Source organism: Salminus brasiliensis, chromosome 19 (genome assembly GCF_030463535.1).
Source record: "Salminus brasiliensis chromosome 19, fSalBra1.hap2, whole genome shotgun sequence".
Taxonomy (NCBI): domain Eukaryota; kingdom Metazoa; phylum Chordata; class Actinopteri; order Characiformes; family Bryconidae; genus Salminus; species Salminus brasiliensis.
The window spans coordinates 2,971,644-2,989,413 of record NC_132896.1 but is presented as its reverse complement, the minus strand read 5'-3'; the positions used below and the strand labels follow the sequence as shown (position 1 = coordinate 2,989,413).

At 46.0% G+C, this 17,770-nt stretch overlaps 1 protein-coding gene across 1 annotated transcript in view; it reads right to left on the bottom strand.

Moving 5' to 3' along the window:
• Positions 1-56: 56 nt before the first annotated feature.
• Positions 57-17,770, bottom strand: part of snrkb (SNF related kinase b) — a 39,759-nt gene continuing 22,045 nt past the window's right edge. Inside the window, exons 3-6 of the mRNA XM_072663052.1 lie at positions 12,471-12,612; positions 6,708-6,920; positions 5,437-5,553; positions 57-4,666 (exon numbers count right to left, since the gene is read on the bottom strand). Coding sequence (XP_072519153.1) covers positions 3,505-4,666; positions 5,437-5,553; positions 6,708-6,920; positions 12,471-12,612 — 1,634 coding nt within the window. The 3' untranslated portion in view covers positions 57-3,504. The remainder of the gene's footprint in view (positions 4,667-5,436; positions 5,554-6,707; positions 6,921-12,470; positions 12,613-17,770) is intronic.

Sequence of the window (17,770 nt, the reverse complement as noted above, 5' to 3'; positions counted from 1 at the left end):
GCCTGGTTTTCTTTGCATTTTGTACAAAAAAAAAAAACACAACAGACAAATGCTCATTTGGTTTAATTTGTTTTAATAAATAAATACAAAAATAAATTAATCTCATTGAGACAGAGTCATAGTTTTAAGGGTCAATGGGACTATAGACATATCCAGCTGTCATTCTCCCATGTGGAGCGGTTCCAACTGGTTGGTCAACGTAAGACCCGAGTCAAATGAGAAAACAGAAAAACAAGTGAGGGGTGAGTGAAGAATGGTGATGGTGATTTGTACAGTCTGACTGCTTTTCCACATTTTTAGTTCTCGTATAGTCTGAAATTCATCTTTGAGTAGGAGGAGCACAAGATCAGGTTCTGTCTTCATAACTAATGTGCCTTGTAGTGTTCTGGATGTAACCAATTGCTTGAATTGCTCTAAACGGTTTCTGAATGGTTCTTTAAGACCTATGTTCTCTTTGGAACATGAATAAGACATTGCGCTTGGTCTACATGATCCATCTATCGATAATGGGAGCCAAATGGACCAGACCAGGTTATTTGAATCACTGCACAGAAGAATCACCTTTGGTTTCCGGAAGAACCTTCCATTGAATGGTCCTACTTGAGAGGTTCTTCCTTAAAAGTACAGACCCTACCAAACAACCATTTAGCCACCTTTCATATTAGGAGTGTACCAGTGATGACCATCATTGATGGACCTAGCTTGAAGGAGACCTGATCTTGAAGCTTCTTCTACTCTGAAACACTATATGGTTGAAGACCCCGGTAAAAGTTAAGATTTGTGAAGACCTTGGACGTGAATGCCGATGTTTTGCTCATAACAACGAGCTTCTCTACAGTGTATCTAAACACAGAACCTAAATATGCTTCAGTTGCTGTTGGAGATGTTCAGTATTGTCCCATTAGGTTTTCCTCAAAGAGTTCAGTGCTTTATAGCATAACTCTCTGACTCTGCTGTTCAGCTTATCTGTGGTCCTTAAGGGTGGGTATTAGTGCACCACAAATGAGTTTGCACCTGTATTTCAGCTGTGCGACAGAAATAGTAAACTCACAAGACTGATTTGATCATGTGTGAAAGGTATCAGTGTCCTTTATACATCTGAATAACCGAATCAGCCACGTACACATCACTGAGAGTACCAGAGGACCAATAGCCACCACTCTTAAAAAAAGCTACCATGACAAAGTGACAATGTGGATTTGGGCTATTTTCAGAGGTATACTTCTGGATGATGCTGATTTACAACCCTGGCAAGTTTAGGTGTATGCAGTTTAACACCCAACCAAGGTCAAAACACTGCTGTATTAAGAGAAAACTTGTGCTACGCGTAGCCTTGTTCATTTAGCACACAAAATCCCCCCCACCTGTTACATGAGACGAATGTACGATTTTTTGAAAGTGTGCCTAAACATTTTTCTACAATCTCACAATCTCCTTTAGAGGAATGTTTTGTGCTCCCTTCACTGTAAGATATCTCATGACGAGGAGGGGTAGAGCTAGTTTATCAAACGCTATGTTAAGTCCAAACACAATATCATGTTAATAGCATATACATAGATAGCAACACACATGCTCAAAAGAATATATACACACTGTACATGACCAGACGTGTCCAAGAGCTTATACTGCGAGACTGCCTGCTCAACAGTCAAGATGCGCCCAGAGGCCAAACAATAAAGTCAAGATTAATGTTCAAGATTATACAACCAAGCTGTTCCATTCTCTCGAGAAGGTCCTCTTATGTAAAAACGAAAAGAAAATGAAATAAAATTCAATGCAAAACAATAAAAACAATGAGTGATATGAAGTCTTATGTCACCATGTTTCCAACATACCCTTAATAAGGCTCTGATATGATAAGAATCCCATAACCTTTCCAAGAATTACCATTTAATCATCTGAAAAAAAAAAAAATCATCAAAAAATAGCTTCAGGAAGACCAGTCTTCTCTCGTCGGGCAATGTCCTTTTCATAGAAAGTCTTTCGCTATAGCCATAGTTCTCTGTTCAAGTCCTTTTCCTTGGAAAAATGTATCTTAGATATATTCCAAGCCTTTCCTTGGTCAACCCAGGTAGCGTGGCGCTAATGTCCAAGCTAGTCCAAGCTGTGCTAATGTAGCATGCTCTCGTATCCGTGCTCCCAAACAGTTAAATGCTCGATCTGCCTCTCATGCATCCCGGCCCTACTATGACCCAACGCTTACAGTCTGGCCAGTGGAACGGGACAGATGCCATAGAGCCGATGACATGCACCTTTCTACACTGACGTATACCAACCAGCCATAACTTCAGCACCACCGACAAGTGAAGAACTTTGTAGTAGCTTCTGTCAAGGGGTGGACGGACATATTAGGTAGCAAGTGAGCCGTCCGCTCTTGAAAGCAGGACAATTGGGACAAATAAGGATTTGACTTTAGGGTGTGTTCCCAGTATGCAGTGGTCAGCACCTACCAAAAGTGCTCTGAGGAAGGACAACCGGAGAACTGGCGACAGAGGGTCTTCTGCTAATGTATTGGTGCCAGATACCACAGTACACCTTCAGAGGTCTCGTGGAGTCCATGCCTTGGTGGCATACTCATTATCAGGACAGTGGTGCTAATGTTATGGCTGATCGGTGCAAGTTCTCCATAAACTAAGCCAAACTGCAGTTCCCAAAGGTTTCCCAGCATCACGCTGATTGTTCTATGGTATCTAACACTTGAAGGTGATGGTGATGCTGTGAGGCTTTTAGGAAATCTAGCCTAGTTTCAGACTGGAGTTAGCTTCAGCCAAATTTGGAACTCTTTCCGTCTGGGTTTTTAAAGCGCTGTTAAGGAAATAGTTCAACCACCCAACTGATTCTAGCCATGTTAGCCAGTGCAAAAATGAAAAATCAACACCATATTGCAGTATATTTCATTTTTACATGTGAGCATGTGATCAAATTATTTCTTTAACGTCTGCTCTAACGTCTTGACATCTTTTTTAGGTGAAGATCTGCTCAGGAGAAGCTGTTACAGTGCAAAACAACAAGCGGCTGTATTAAACAGGGGGCTCTTACACTGGCAAGACATACTCTAGTTCTAGTAAAGGTCACTGAGATAGCACACAGCGCAGCGAGTGGCGTCAGTAGATACAGGTGTTTATATACACAGCAGCGCTAGGAGGTTAGCCGCCACACGGGAAAGCAGCAGGGAGCGCTGGCTCGGGGGGGTGAGGGCAGCTACGGGTGTACGATAAGTAGATTGGGCGTTTTCTGTGTGTAGCCAGAGCACCTCTGAGGTCACAGTAAGAGGGGAGAACACATACAGTGTCTTTTAAAAACTACTGGTGGTTGAGAAGGGAGGGGTAATGGGAAGAACCTGATCCACAAGCTAGCATGATTTGATGCCGGAGAAGGTCTGGACGGCTTTTGGGAATGGAAATTTGGGAAAGGGAGAGGCTCGCTCTCATTCTTTCACAGTTCCTCTCATTCTCTCTTTCAGAATGTCTCTCTCTCTCTCTCTCTCTCTCTCTCTCTCTCTTCCTATAGCACATGGCAACAGTTATACTGTGCGAAGGGAAGCAGTTTTTCTTTGGAGGTGGGCTGAATGTTGAAGGACAGGGCTTTCTCACAGAGTGGAAACTGCAACAGGCGATCTCGCAGGTTCACATTCTTGTTCTTGATGTCTGTGCCGGCATCCCTTGATACCCGCTGGCCCTGTTGAGGTTTGGTCTGGGTCTCCTCCATCTTCTCACCCTCCCCACCCATCCTGCGCATCTCCACCCCATCCGGACCCAGGTCCACGCAGTGGTTCTTGGGCAAAGACCGTGGTGAGCTGCAGGGGGCCGAGATCACGCCTTTGTCCAGCAGCTTTGGCTTGGAAAGGGTGTTGTTGTTGTCCTCTAGAGTGTCCCTGGAGGGCTCCCGTTGACCCAAGCAACATTGCACAGCGTCAAGTCGAGGTGCTGGTGGAGGTCCGTTCTGTCCCTCATCTTCAGCTTTAGCGCTGTCAGAAACCGTGCTATATTGAGCAAGAGTGATCTCCAGTCCTTCCTTTCCTGGTTGCTCATTGTGGTGGGTCTCCTCAGTCTGGGACATAGGCTCCTTGTCTTCTCTGAGCTTGAGTTTGCTGGTGTGCTTGGCTTGACGCTCCCTGTAGGTGCCAGCCTCGAGATCTTGGGACTCCTGTTCTTTGCCACATTCCTCTTCCACCTCTTGAAGCGCCTCCTCTGCCAGGATCCCAGACTTCCCACCGTCCTCCAGCTGCCCTGAGCCACTCGGAGCTTTCGACAGTGAAGAATGTATGTGAGAAGATTCTGAGGATGGGTCTGCTGACGCTTTCACGATAGGTTCACTAGGTGGTTGAACTTCACCTTGCTCTTCTTCGTCCCCTTCGTCTTCCTCCTCTTCTTCCTCACAGATTTGTTGTAGAGCTCCAAGGCTTTTCACAGCTGGGGCTGGGTCTGGAGCTACAGAACGGAGGCTGAGACCCAGGCAGGAGCTCGGGCTGCCAAAATCGCCAAAAGAGCCGTCTTGACGACTGGTTTTGGGAGCCAGCAGATCACCGGACTCACACACTCCCCGGCGGGGGAACCCTGGAGACAGGGAGCCTAGCGCAGCCACAGGAGCCAAAGTAGCACCTCGCAGGGTTTCGGCCTGGAGGCTCCGACCTTCCACCAGGTCCAGTGGCTCAGATAGGGGCCTCCTGTTGAGGGGAACGAGATAAACAGACTTCAGGATGCTGTATGTTCCAGTACTCTTCATCTCTTATAACAGGTCAGGTTATAACCAGTCAAAAGTTTTAGAACACCCTAAATTCTTCCAGTTTTTGATGATATTTAAGCACATTCCAGCAAGTCCAGTGAATAACCTGAAATAGTGTTGAGGTAGTGACCTCAGGGAAGCACTACACTACTGCCAGAGCTTTTTAAGGACATTATTTAACTAACTTTAACTAAAAACTTTTTTAAAAGGGGGCTTTTCAGGCAACACTCAAATCCACGCCAGCATCAGTAGACCAGCTTCTGAGAGCCAGCAGCTGATTGTGTGATTGGTGGCTCACCTTACACTTCTCCAGCCTTACACTGGAGAAATTCTAATTCATATTAAAAGCATCTAGCTGATGCTCTTATCCAGAACAACTTACAAGGTTACTTGTATTACAGTGGTGGGCGGGCTAATGTAGTGTTGGGAGCATTACCCAATGTCTCGGTGTAGCGCAACATACGCATACCGAGAACTGAACCCAAGTCTCCCAACCACCAACCACTAGCTGAAAGTCTCAGTTTCAGCCAAGAAGAGAAGACCTGAGGCTGCAGGTTTGACTGGCAATAAGAACGCCATTGACTGGGCCACACAGCACTGTCAGTGGACTACTAAACACATTGGGGGTGTTCTCAAACTTTTGACTGCTAGACAGAGCTCCTCACAGTGTAAAACACTCTGGTGTGTTTAGGGGGAGTGTATTTGACTCACTGTGTGTGTCTTTGCTCTGGAGTGAGGCCGTTTTGCTCCTGCTTGTCTCGTAGGATGCGCTCTCCCAGTAGGTAGTACGTGGCTGTGATGTGGTTATATCTGTCAGCCTCCAGCGCTCTAACACACAAACACACACAAACACACACATTTGATTATTTGTTGGTTTAATAAATAAAGCAGCAGTAGATCAGCGAACACTGCGGTCTCCAAAAATCAGAAATAGGGTGAGCACTGGAAGCCAAATCCTCTCCTCACCCAACAGAGTAAGACCTATTTACTTAAAGACCATCATCTTATTTTACACATATAATAAGCTGACTTGTTGTAGACTGCAGGGCTAGAGGCTTGACTTTAAACACCTGCACTTCAAGCAGTAAGGAGAGGTGTGTCTCAATACTTTTGTCCATAAATTAGAAATAGATGATTTAGTGTGCCAACATGACTTTATTTTCACTGACCAATTACAAAACGTCTCATTAAAACCCATTATTTTTATAGTAAATGGAACAATATTACATATATATTTATTTACTGCTGTTAAACTCCAGACCTTTTATGTTTACTTAAAATAACATCATCGTATTTTATACATATAAGCATTTCATTTAACCCCTTAAACAGCCTAAAGACAGCTGGAGAACAGCCGCACCAACCACTGTAGTTACTGAGTAACACCCTTTAGTATGTGATAAGGCTTAGAGAACTGTGTTCTCTTAAATGATGGATGGTGGAGCTCCATTCAGTACTTTTGGGATGAGGAGATGGGGAGTTGGGGATGATGAGGTGGGGTGGTGATCAGTAAAACACCTCAGCATTTGTTAATGAGCTCCAAACATGAAGATCAACACTGCTGAAACCATATGTCTCTTCATACGTTAATGAGCTGATCAGATGATCATTAGTGAGTAATTAAGGCTCCTGTTGGGGTTCAGCTGTAGTCAGGTATTAGCAGAGCTCTGCTGAAGCTCACAGGTAGAGCACAGACTGATGGAGAACCCGCAGTAAGATCAGGAAGCAGCAGCGTCAGAGCTTTGACAGTATGGAGGAATGTGGGGCTCCGTTTGAGAAGCCTATTTCAGAACTGCTCATTAATTGTTTACAACCTAATTAATAACTATTAATAGCCTTAATAATCTTTTAAGACTTTTTATGTAGTACCTGCTATGAGTCTAATCTGTAAATTGTGGGGTGAGGAGCTGAGATTTAGAAGTTCTCTAAGGTTTAACATGTTCAGATGTTCGCTTCGTCAGTACGTCACTAATTGCGCTCACTCTTGGATGGTGTCCCTGTCGGCGATGTTGCCACTGGTCATGGCCTGCAGGATCAGTTCGTGTTCGTGGGGGGACAGGCTGCGGTGGGAGGTCAGCGGGGCGGCGCTGTGGCCAGAAGGCGAGGAGTCCACACCGCTGAGCCAGGGATGGGCTTCAATATCAACCAGACTTGCCCGCTTTGAAGGGTCCCTCTGCAGCATCCTAGAGATAAGACTGGGAGAGAGAGAGAGAGGAAGAGCTTATTCAGTTATTTTTCCAAATACATAAATATACACAGCACTGTACAGAGGTTCTAGACCCCTAACCCCTTCCCTCTACCCCCCATCTCTCAGCAGTGAGAGGGTTTTACTGTAGAAGCTCCAGATCCCATCAGAACAGATAAAGCAGCTGAACATGAATCCAGTAAAAAGGAGAAACAAGAGCTTCTCATTCTGAAGAAAGAAAGTAGTGAGATCTTGTCGGTGAGCTAGTCTGAAGAACAGAGCTCGGTTCCTCCAGGGTTCTCCTGGACGCCCCCCAGTCCAGCCAGCACAGCGTGGAGGATGTGTTCAATCAACTCCATCAGCAGCAGCAGCAGCAGCAGCAGCAGCTCACCTGATTTACCATCATTAAGCCCTGATTTACCACCAAACCAGGTGTTGATCTGAGGAGAACTCTAAATAACACTAGACTCCATGAGAGAGGAGAACTTTGGAGATGTTCTAATGATGAACACAGTGATGGAGAACCACCACCACTTTAGTGCTTATTCTAATATCAGTGTTTTACTGAGGAGATAAGGCAGCACAGGATGAGAGCAGTGCTGTTTATTTTAACACTGTTATTATCATTTATTAATATTAACCAACAGTTGAATTTGAGATGAGAGTGATGAACAGGGGGCAGCGTGAGGAGGGCGAGTGACTGGAGAAGGAAGAGGAGATGGAGAGAGTGAGTGTGTGTGTGTGTGTGTGTGTGTGTGTGTGTGTGTGTGTGTGTGTGTGTGTGCGTGTGTGTGTGTGTGTGTTATTTTTACTTATCAGAGCGGAACGAATAAATCAGAAATGAAGAAAAAAGCCTCATCTTCACAAACATGCCCCCCCTCCCGTCTGCTGCCCCTCCCTCCCTTTTCCTGTCACTTTTCACACTCTCTCTCTCTCTCTCTCTCTCTTACTCACTCTCTCTCTCTCTCTCTCTCTCTCTCTCTCTCTCTCTCTCTCTCTCTCTCCTTTTCTCTCTCTCTCTCTCTCTCTCTCTCTCTCTCTCTCTCTCTCTCTCTTACTCTCTCTCTCTTACTCTCTCTCTATCTCTCCTACTCTCTCTCTCTCTCTCTCTCTCTTACTCACTCTCTCTCTCTCGCTGTTCTGATAAATATTCACAGCCTGGTTGACAGTCAGGCACTGCTATTTGCATATGCGCATCTGGCTGTGATAAGAGAACCAATGAAACAAAAGTGCTTATCTCACTACTCATTAATATTCATGAGCACCTGCAGAGCACGGTGGTGCGAAAGGGAGGAATGTGAAGGCTGAGTGCTGTGCATGTACACACACACACACACACATACACATACAGACAGACGCACACGTGAGAGTGTGTTTATGTGTGTGTGTGTGTGTGTGTGTGTGTGTATGTGTGTACACGTGTGTGTATGTGTGTGTGTGTGTTTGCACTGCACTGCACTGCAATCATTTATTTAGTCTGTTTGAGTGCTTTATTGCATTGCGGTACTGGAATAGCCAACACTAGCATGTAATCAGCACAGCCAGCAGGGGGCGCCAAAACACTCTCAGCATGTGCATGTGTGTGTTTGTGTGTGTGTACTAAACCCAAAGGCTAATTTAGTATAATTAGTCCAGATGTTCCCTTCCCCTCACTTGCCCTAAATTTGGGACCACACTCTGGGCCCTTTCCCTCCCTCTGATGACCAATTAGTACTCATGTGAACTCTGCTTTGCTTTCTGGCAGGAAAGTACACATCTACAGCCTTCCACTGAAGCAGATAACAAGCAACAATCTGGACAGGTCTATGCTATATATACACTATATGGACAAAAGTATTGGGACACCTACACATTAGACCAACAGGAGCTTTCATGACGTCCCATTCTAAACCCATAGGCATTATTAATATGGAGCTGGTCCCCCTTTACTCTAAGCTCTACCAGCAGCAGCAGCAGGTCTGGAGCTCTGCTGCAGTTACTGAGTCAGTTGGAGGCTTTTCTGCACTCTGCTCTGAGCTCAGCACTCGGCCCTGACCCCGCTCTGTAACTTTACGTGGTCTGACTGACACTCGGTGGCTGAGCTGCTCTCTGTGAGCTGTTCCTTCTAAACTCTTCCACTGTTCAATAATAACATCACTCACAGCTGATGGAGGAAGATCTAGGAGGGAGGAAATTTCACCAGCTGACTTGTTGTTGTTGGTGCAGCGGTGTCTCCTATTACATACAGAACCACGCTGGAGTTCAGTGAGCTCTTCAGAACCTCCCGTTCTTTCACTGATGTGTGGAAGAAAGGGCGACTGCAAGACTAGGGGCGGAATGGGACTGAATCAAACGCCTGCATCTGGATCAGTAAGAGGTGTGTCCCAATACTTTTGTCCATATATTAGAAACATCTAAATGATTTAAAATGTGCCAGCGCCTCATTAAAACCCATTATTTTTTATCCTATATGGCTCCCACTTTATAGAAAGCTCAACTTCAGGAGTGTAACACAGAGAGAGAGAAACAGCCCCCCCAAGCGCATCAGCGCTCCCCGAGGACACAAGTGTTCTAGCTGGACGCAAAACATTTTCCCATTAAAGGAGGTTTTTTGATCCGGGTAAAGATCATGTGACCTAGTCACTATTTTGGATGTGTGGTTTAGACCAAATGTCTCACACACACACACACACTCAAGGCCAGATGTGTGCTGCACAATCAGTTGATTCAGACCCAAGGCTCCATCTGAGATCTGAGCTTCAGGGTGTTCTCTCCACAAATAGCCCAGCCATAAACCCCTCAAACTGTATAAATATCTCCAACACCACAACCTCGTTTGATCCCCATGCTGAAGCTTTAAAGGCTGGATTCATTTCTGGCCGAGCTTCAGCTTCAGCTTAGGGTTCAGTTCAGAGCAGGCCGAACATGAGCTGAGTAAATTGACTCTGGGTTCAGCTCAGGTCTACCTTAAATCAGCTGAATCTGACGAACACACTTCGGTCAGCCATGGTACACTATATGTCCAAAGTTTGTGGACACTGCTTCTAATAAATGCACCCATTGCTGACACAGATGTGCAGATGCACACACACACAGCTTGCCTGGTCCCTGTAGAGAAGAAGTACTGCCAATAGAATAGGACTCTCTGGAGCAGATAAACAAACATGAACCTATTGGCACCATGCTGCCTAATAATGCCAGGTGTGGGCTAGAGGGGGAATATAAAGCCCCCCAGCATTGAGGAGCTGTGGAGCAGTGGAAGATATGTGCTTTCTTGAATGATGGATGATGGTGGAGCTCCATCCAGTACTTCTGGGATGAGGAGTTGGGAAGTTGGGGATGATTAGGTGGGGTGATCATCGTCATCCAACATCCTAACCTCACTAACACTATTGTCACAGAATGCAATCAAATCCTCACAGCAATGCTCCTCCTCCAAAATCTAGTAGAAAGTCTTCTTCTCTGGACAGTAGAGACAGTTACTCCAACAAAAGCAGGATCAGCTCTTTTAAACACCCTTGATTTCAGAAGAGACAATCAATGAGCAGGTGTCCCAATACTTTTGTCCATATTGAGTATTTTTTAGTCTCATTGGAGCTGAGGTCCCCCCCACTTCACAACTTCCAGGACTTAAAGGATCTGCTGCTAACGTTAGTCTTGGTGCCAGAAACCACAGCAGGACACTTTCGGAGGTCTTGCGGAGTCTTGCTGCCTCGAGGAGCACAGATGACTAAAAATACTCCATGTGGCCAAAAGTATTGGGACACCTGCTCATTCCTTGTCTCTTCTTAAGTGAAGGGTATTAAAAAGAGTAGATCTGTAATCTGTAATAGACTTGCATCTGTGGTTTCTAACACTGCGTGACCTGCTGTTCTCTAGAAACATGGACTAAAGTGTCCCATTGCTACAAACATTGATAGAAACCACAAAAGCAGATCTGTGTAAGGTTACCGAGTGTGTGACGGTTTAAGCATCGCCGCCTGAGCGGTGTTAATCGGTGAGGTATAATCTTTGGTGGCAATCGTCTGTACTTTTGCCTCACAGCTCCAGTGCAAAGACGTCTTGGCTGATGGTCCAGTTGAGGTAAGGGGGAAGGTCCTGTGTTTTGCAATGCTATAGCTTTAATGTGTGTGTCCACAGAAGAGTCTGAAAGTAAAGGAGGAGGAGAATACAGCTCTGAACCTTCACCCATCATCTCCTGACCTCCTTCAACTCCTTTTGTAAGCTCTTTCATAAGTCTACCCCAAATACACTCACAAAGCAGCTGAACTCAACTGGAAAATCCTGTAGAGAAAAAAACGGGCCGCCTTGACCCGAAAGCCTTCTAATTCCACCCACAACAGCCATCGACCCAAAGAAAAAAGACTCGGACCCCGTTCTGTCCTGACGAGACGTTGCCGCTAAGTCGCCTCTAATAACCCTTAAGCAGTCCCGTCACAGCATCCGATTCCAGCTCCTCTCCGCGTGCCGTGGTTTGTAATTGGCTGGCACAAACAGATGTAAACAGCAGGAGTACAGCGTGTTCAGATCCAGCCTGTCCCGCCTGCTCAAGGTTGATAAGTGGGTGTAAGGTTTAGCGCAAGGGCGACGGAGAGACAGCGTGTTGAGAAAGTGCATCCTGCAGGGCGAACTGCTGGCCAAGCTGCATTCCACACACACACACACACTGCCTGAAAACAGCGACACACTTCACTTACTCCAGCACTTTCAGCCTCAGCGCCAAAGGAGCATCACTGCATCACTTCACTCCGTGCGTTTGGGGGTGAGGTGGAGGCAGTGTTGGGTCTGCTGAGCCAGGAAAAACTAAGGGCAAAAGTATTTGGACACCTCCTCATTCACTTTTCTTCCAGTTCCTTCCAAAATCAAGGGTCAAAGAGAAGGAAGGGAACACGGCTTTTGGAGCACTGCTAGAAGAATTTGATGCTGGATGATGAGCACCACCCCTCCCCCTCATCCCCCCTCCACAGTTCTTCCACTGCTCCACAGCTCAGTGCTGGGGGGCTTTATACCCCTCTAGCCCATGCCTGGCATTCGTAGGCAGCATGGTGCCAATAGGTTCATGTTTGTTTATCTGCATCAGGGAGTCCTAATCTATTGGCAGTACTTCTTTCTCTACAGGGACTAGACAAGCTGTGTGTGTGTATGTCTGGATTTGCACATCTGTATCAGCAATGGGTGCAGCTTAAAGTAGCTGAATGCATTCATTAGAAGGGGTGTCCACAAACTTTTGGACACATATTGTATGCTGGGTTGGTTTTATGTGTGTATGTAGTGGTTGTACACCAATCAGCCATAACTTTAAAACAACCTCTGACCCGCCGTGGCGTCACCTCCACAAGACCTCTGAAGGTGTCCTGCTGTGGTGTCTGGCACCAAGACTGATGTTAGCAGCAGGTGGGCGGGGCCTCCAAGAGAATTACTGATTCCTGGGTGCCCATGACCCTGAGCTCTGAGGACCAGAGCTCTACATACCAGAAACGCCACACAGGACCATCGGTGTTACCTGGTTTTAATGTTATGGCCGGTTCGTGTGTGTTCCAGGTGGTGAATGCGTATAAAGGTATGTGGACATTCTGCTCACTCTTTACACTCCGCAGAGACGTGGTCCGGGACAGTGTATCGGCAGTCCATGATCATGATGAGCGTCTCGCTGTCGTTGGCCTCCTGAAACGGTGGGTGGCCGCACACCAGCATGTAGAGGATCACGCCCAGTGACCAGATATCTGAAACACAAATATCACATGTGATCAGACTGGACAGTGATTCAGCTCCTGTCCTCATACACCAATCTGTCAGAGCTGCTCTGTGTGCGTCAGAAGGGGGGAGTGGGCTGGAACAGGGGAAGGAACCGCAGCTGTGGCTGTGTCCTTACATAACACACACTCACACACTCACACTCACACAGACTCTACACACTCACACACACATACAAACATTAGAGAAAATAACGGATAATGGATGACCGAGCTAGATCAGAGATTTGAACCCCAGTAACCTCAAACCCTCAGTCTGTGTGAGGGACATTCCTCTCTGGGTCTCTAAAGCTGTCCCAACCCCCCCTTACAGGCTTCCTCTGGGCACCCGGAGATCCCTGGAAACCCTTTTAGAACATCCTGAACTTCTGAACAGAGTGAATGGGTCACACAGATCGAGAGAGAGAGAGAGAGAGAGAGAGAGAGAGAGAGAGACTGGGCTTCTCCCAAAAGTGAGTGGGTTTGTTTTGGTAGTGTCCCATTCCAAGATGGTCTTCCAAGAAAAAAAAAGAAGGTTCTTCTGTTTTCTTACAGTTCTGCAGCTCACTCGCTCGCTCACTCTCTCTCTCTCTCTCTCTCTCACTCTCTCTCTCACTCTCTCTCTCACTCTCTCTCTCTCTCTCTCTCTCTCTCTCTCTCTCTCTCACTCTCTGAGTTAGTTTTTAAAAGTACCTTCATGTATTATTGAAATTTTCTGCATAATTAAAAGGTTGAAATATAAACAAAGTCAGTCAGAATGGGGGGGGTTGGTGTGAAGATAACAAAGTGGGTTCTAGATAACTTTACCCAGTCAGAGCCGGAGTTCTACAGTGGGGGTGAATGGAAGCAGATGTCTGTAGCTCTGATGCTGGATTGATGGTGATGCTCAAAATCACCATCCAACCTCCTGATCTCATTAACACTCTTTTGCTGAATGCAATCCATCAAATCCTCACAACAATTCTCGACTCAAAAACTAGCAGAAAGTCTTCTTCTCTGGACAGTAGAGACAGTCACTCCAACAAAAGCAGGATCAGCTCTTTTTGACAGCCTTGATTTCAGAAGAAACTATGAATGATGCAGATGTCCCAATACTTTTGTCCATATAGTGTATGCAGATATGCTGCCAAAGTTGGAACCAGAACTTTTTTTTTTATCACTTTTTCCATTACATATCAGAAGACATATCATGGTGGTAGGTGGTTGCTTCACTGGTGGGTCTGGATAGTCAATAAAATGGTTATATTTGTGTTGTAGTCATGGCGACAGACGCCTGGTTCTATTCACCACCACTGTAAAGAAATCTGAGTTGGTAAGTTTCTCTACAATCAACCATTTCACAACAAATTCACTCTGACTGACTGGTTACATCCCAACCACTGAATTATTCTAGAACATTTAAGAGTTGGTGGACTTCCCCTTTAAAGCTGTGGTTGGGTTAGGGTGGAGCTCAGCAGTATTTAACTCCAGTCGTACAGCAGCTCCAAACAAACACAGAAATACACACAGTAGTGTGTGTGTATGTGTGTGTGTGTGTGTGTGTGTGTGTGTGTGTGTGTGTGTGTGGCAGAAACAGATATGGGTGAGAGGGTAAGCTAAATGCTGCTCCGTTGGTGGGTTTGGGTGAAACGAGCTCAACTCTCACCCGTTTCTCACACTCAGCAGCAGATCTGTGTGAAAGGACCACAGGAGTGTGTGAGGGAGCACGATGTGTGTGTGTGTGTGTGTGTGTGTGCTGGATACTGTGTAAGAGTCATCAAAGAGAGGTGTGTAGGAGAACATGGTGTGTGTGTGAGTGCATGTATGCTGGGAGAATGCTGCATAAAGGGGCATCAGAGGTTGTAAATATATATATATATATATATATGTGTGTGTGTGTGTGTGTGTGTGTACTGAGGGACTCCATTGTCCCTGCAGTGGCTTCAACCAAGTTAACAATAACTCTCTTCTTCTCTTGACTGCACTTTCTGTTCCTACTGAAAGAACACACACACACACACACACACACACACACACACACACACACACACACACACACACACACACTGTGCACATGTGCCTGTGCATGCAAAAAGACCCAAAACTACACCCAGGAGTTATGTAAGTCTGATTGACGGGTCATTGACACGATTCTATCTTTCATTTCAGAGCTAATCTTTACACAGAAGCACTCTGGTACACACACACACACACACACACACTCACACACACTCACACACACTCACACACACACTCACACACACACTGTTCTTTTGTGAGTTGTATTGAAAATCTGGAGGCCGCTGGCCAGCGTTCTGAGACACATCCGTCATATTTAATCAGCATCAATCAAGCGATGACAGACGGTGGGTTATGCAGGTGTGTGTGTGTGTGTGTGTGTGTGTGTGTGTGTGTGTGTGTATGTGTATGTGTGTGTGTGTTTTATACATTATACAAGGAAAAACAGGACTGATGTACAGGACCAACAAAATGCCATGGGGGTATTATTACTACATATACCACAGATACACACATACAACACATATGGGACATATTACTTATAGACACTTGCATATTTGATTGCATTCAGCCACAAGAGCACATTAGTGAGGTCAGGATGTCGGATAATGATGATCACCCCCCACCTCATCATCCTCAACTCCTCAACTTCTCATCCCAAAAGTACTGGATGGAGCTCCATCATCATCCATCTTTCCAGAGAACACAGTTCTTCCACTGCTCCACAGCTCCTCAATGCTGGGGGGCTTTATACCCACGCCTGGCATTATTAGGCAGCATGGTGTCAATAGGTCATGATGTTTATTTATCTGCTGCAGAGAGCAAATCTGTGTCAGCAATGGGTGCAACTTAAAGGAGCTGACTGCATTCATTAGAAGGGGTGTCCACAAACATTTGGACATGTAGTGGTCATTCATATGTAGAGTATGAAACATATGGGGATATTTGTTTTTATTATATAGAGCGTATGTCTGTTGTTGTATAGAACGCAATGTGTGTGTGTGTGTGTGAGACACTGAGGCTACACTCGTTTGTTAGATCTGTCTGTTTATTTATCACTGTCTCTCGTCTCCTGCTCTCTCCACCCCTCTGTCACGCTCACTTTCCAATCCAATCTCTCTGTCTCTCTCTCTCTCTCACTCTCTCTCTCTCTCTCTCTCTCGTCTCTGGAATAAAGTTAGGGACAAAAAGGGCAATGAATTCTTCTCCTCAGATCAGTGTGTTTCTCTCTCCCACTATCTATCTCCCAGTCGTTCTGTCTCCTGAATCGCCCCCTGACACTCTCTCTCTCTCTTTATAAAATATGGCAGCAGATGGTGTTTGTGTCTGTCGTTCAGAGAGGAAATTCTCTGAATCTGCACCTCCTAATCACAACCTCTCTTCCCCAAACACTCCCCTCCACTCCCCTCCCCTCCCCTCGTTGGATAACGCCCGCGTTCGTCAACACCATTTGGTGACAAAACAGCTGAGGCTTCCAATCCCCATCGCTCATTACATCACTCAGCAAATCCCAGCTCATCCCCCCTCAAGCTGATCCAGGATCAGCCCTGCTGGCCCTTTAGCGCACCTCACACTGAGGAACGATGTCTAAAGGCTGCTCCGAGTTCAGCACAACCCGATTCTGATGGCCATGTGACCACCGTCACTCAGCTTATCAAACACATGTATAGAACACACACACACACACACACACACACACACACAGCTCTGAGCTGTGCACTTTTATAATGAATGGAAAATTGCCTCAGTGAGACGATCAATCTACACACAGTCTGTCCACACAGGCCTGCTGTCAACTGCCATACACTCTCACTGGCCACTTTATTAGAAACCCCTACCCTGTGCTTCCCCTCACTGGCCACTTTATTAGAAACCCCTACCTTGTGCTTCCACTCACTGGCCACTTTATTAGAAACCCCTACCTTGTGCTTCCACTCACTGGCCACTTTATTAGAAACCCCTACCTTGTGCTTCCACTCACTGGCCACTTTATTAGAAACCCCTACCTTGTGCTTCCACTCACTGGCCACTTTATTAGAAACCCCTACCTTGTGCTTCCACTTACTGGCCACTTTATTAGAAACCCCTACCTTGTGCTTCCACTCACTGGCCACTTTATTAGAAACCCCTACCTTGTGCTTCCACTCACTGGCCACTTTATTAGAAACCCCTACCTTGTGCTTCCACTCACTGGCCACTTTATTAGAAACCCCTACCTTGTGCTTCCACTCACTGGCCACTTTATTAGAAACCCCTACCTTGTGCTTCCACTTACTGGCCACTTTATTAGAAACCCCTACCTTGTGCTTCCACTCACTGGCCACTTTATTAGAAACCCCTACCTTGTGCTTTCACTCACTGGCCACTTTATTAGAAACCCCTACCTTGTGCTTCTGCTCACTGGCCACTTTATTAGAAACCCCTACCTTGTGCTTTCACTCACTGGCCACTTTATTAGAAACACCTACCTTGTGCTTCCACTCACTGGCCACTTTATTAGAAACCCCTACCTTGTGCTTCCACTCTCTGGCCACTTTATTAGAAACACCTACCTTGTGCTTCCACTCACTGGCCACTTTATTAGAAACACCTACCTTGTGCTTCCACTCACTGGCCACTTTATTAGAAACACCTACCTTGTGCTTCCACTCACTGGCCACTTTATTAGAAACACCTACCTTGTGCTTCCACTCACTGGCCACTTTATTAGAAACCCCTACCTTGTGCTTCCACTCACTGGCCACTTTATTAGAAACGCCTACCTTGTGCTTCCACTCACTGGCCACTTTATTAGAAACACCTACCTTGTGCTTCCACTCACTGGCCACTTTATTAGAAACCCCTACCTTGTGCTTCCACTCACTGGCCACTTTATTAGAAACGCCTACCTTGTGCTTCCACTCACTGGCCACTTTATTAGAAACGCCTACCTTGTGCTTCCACTCACTGGCCACTTTATTAGAAACACCTACCTTGTGCTTCCACTCACTGGCCACATCGAAAAACAGTTTTAAACAGAACCTCTGGTATTAATCCAAAACACACACACACACACACACACACAGTAGGCTCACAAGGGATGGAATGTGTGTGTGTGTGTGTAGGGGTTATATAATGTGACAGTTGTGTGTGAATGGGAACATCTCCAGAC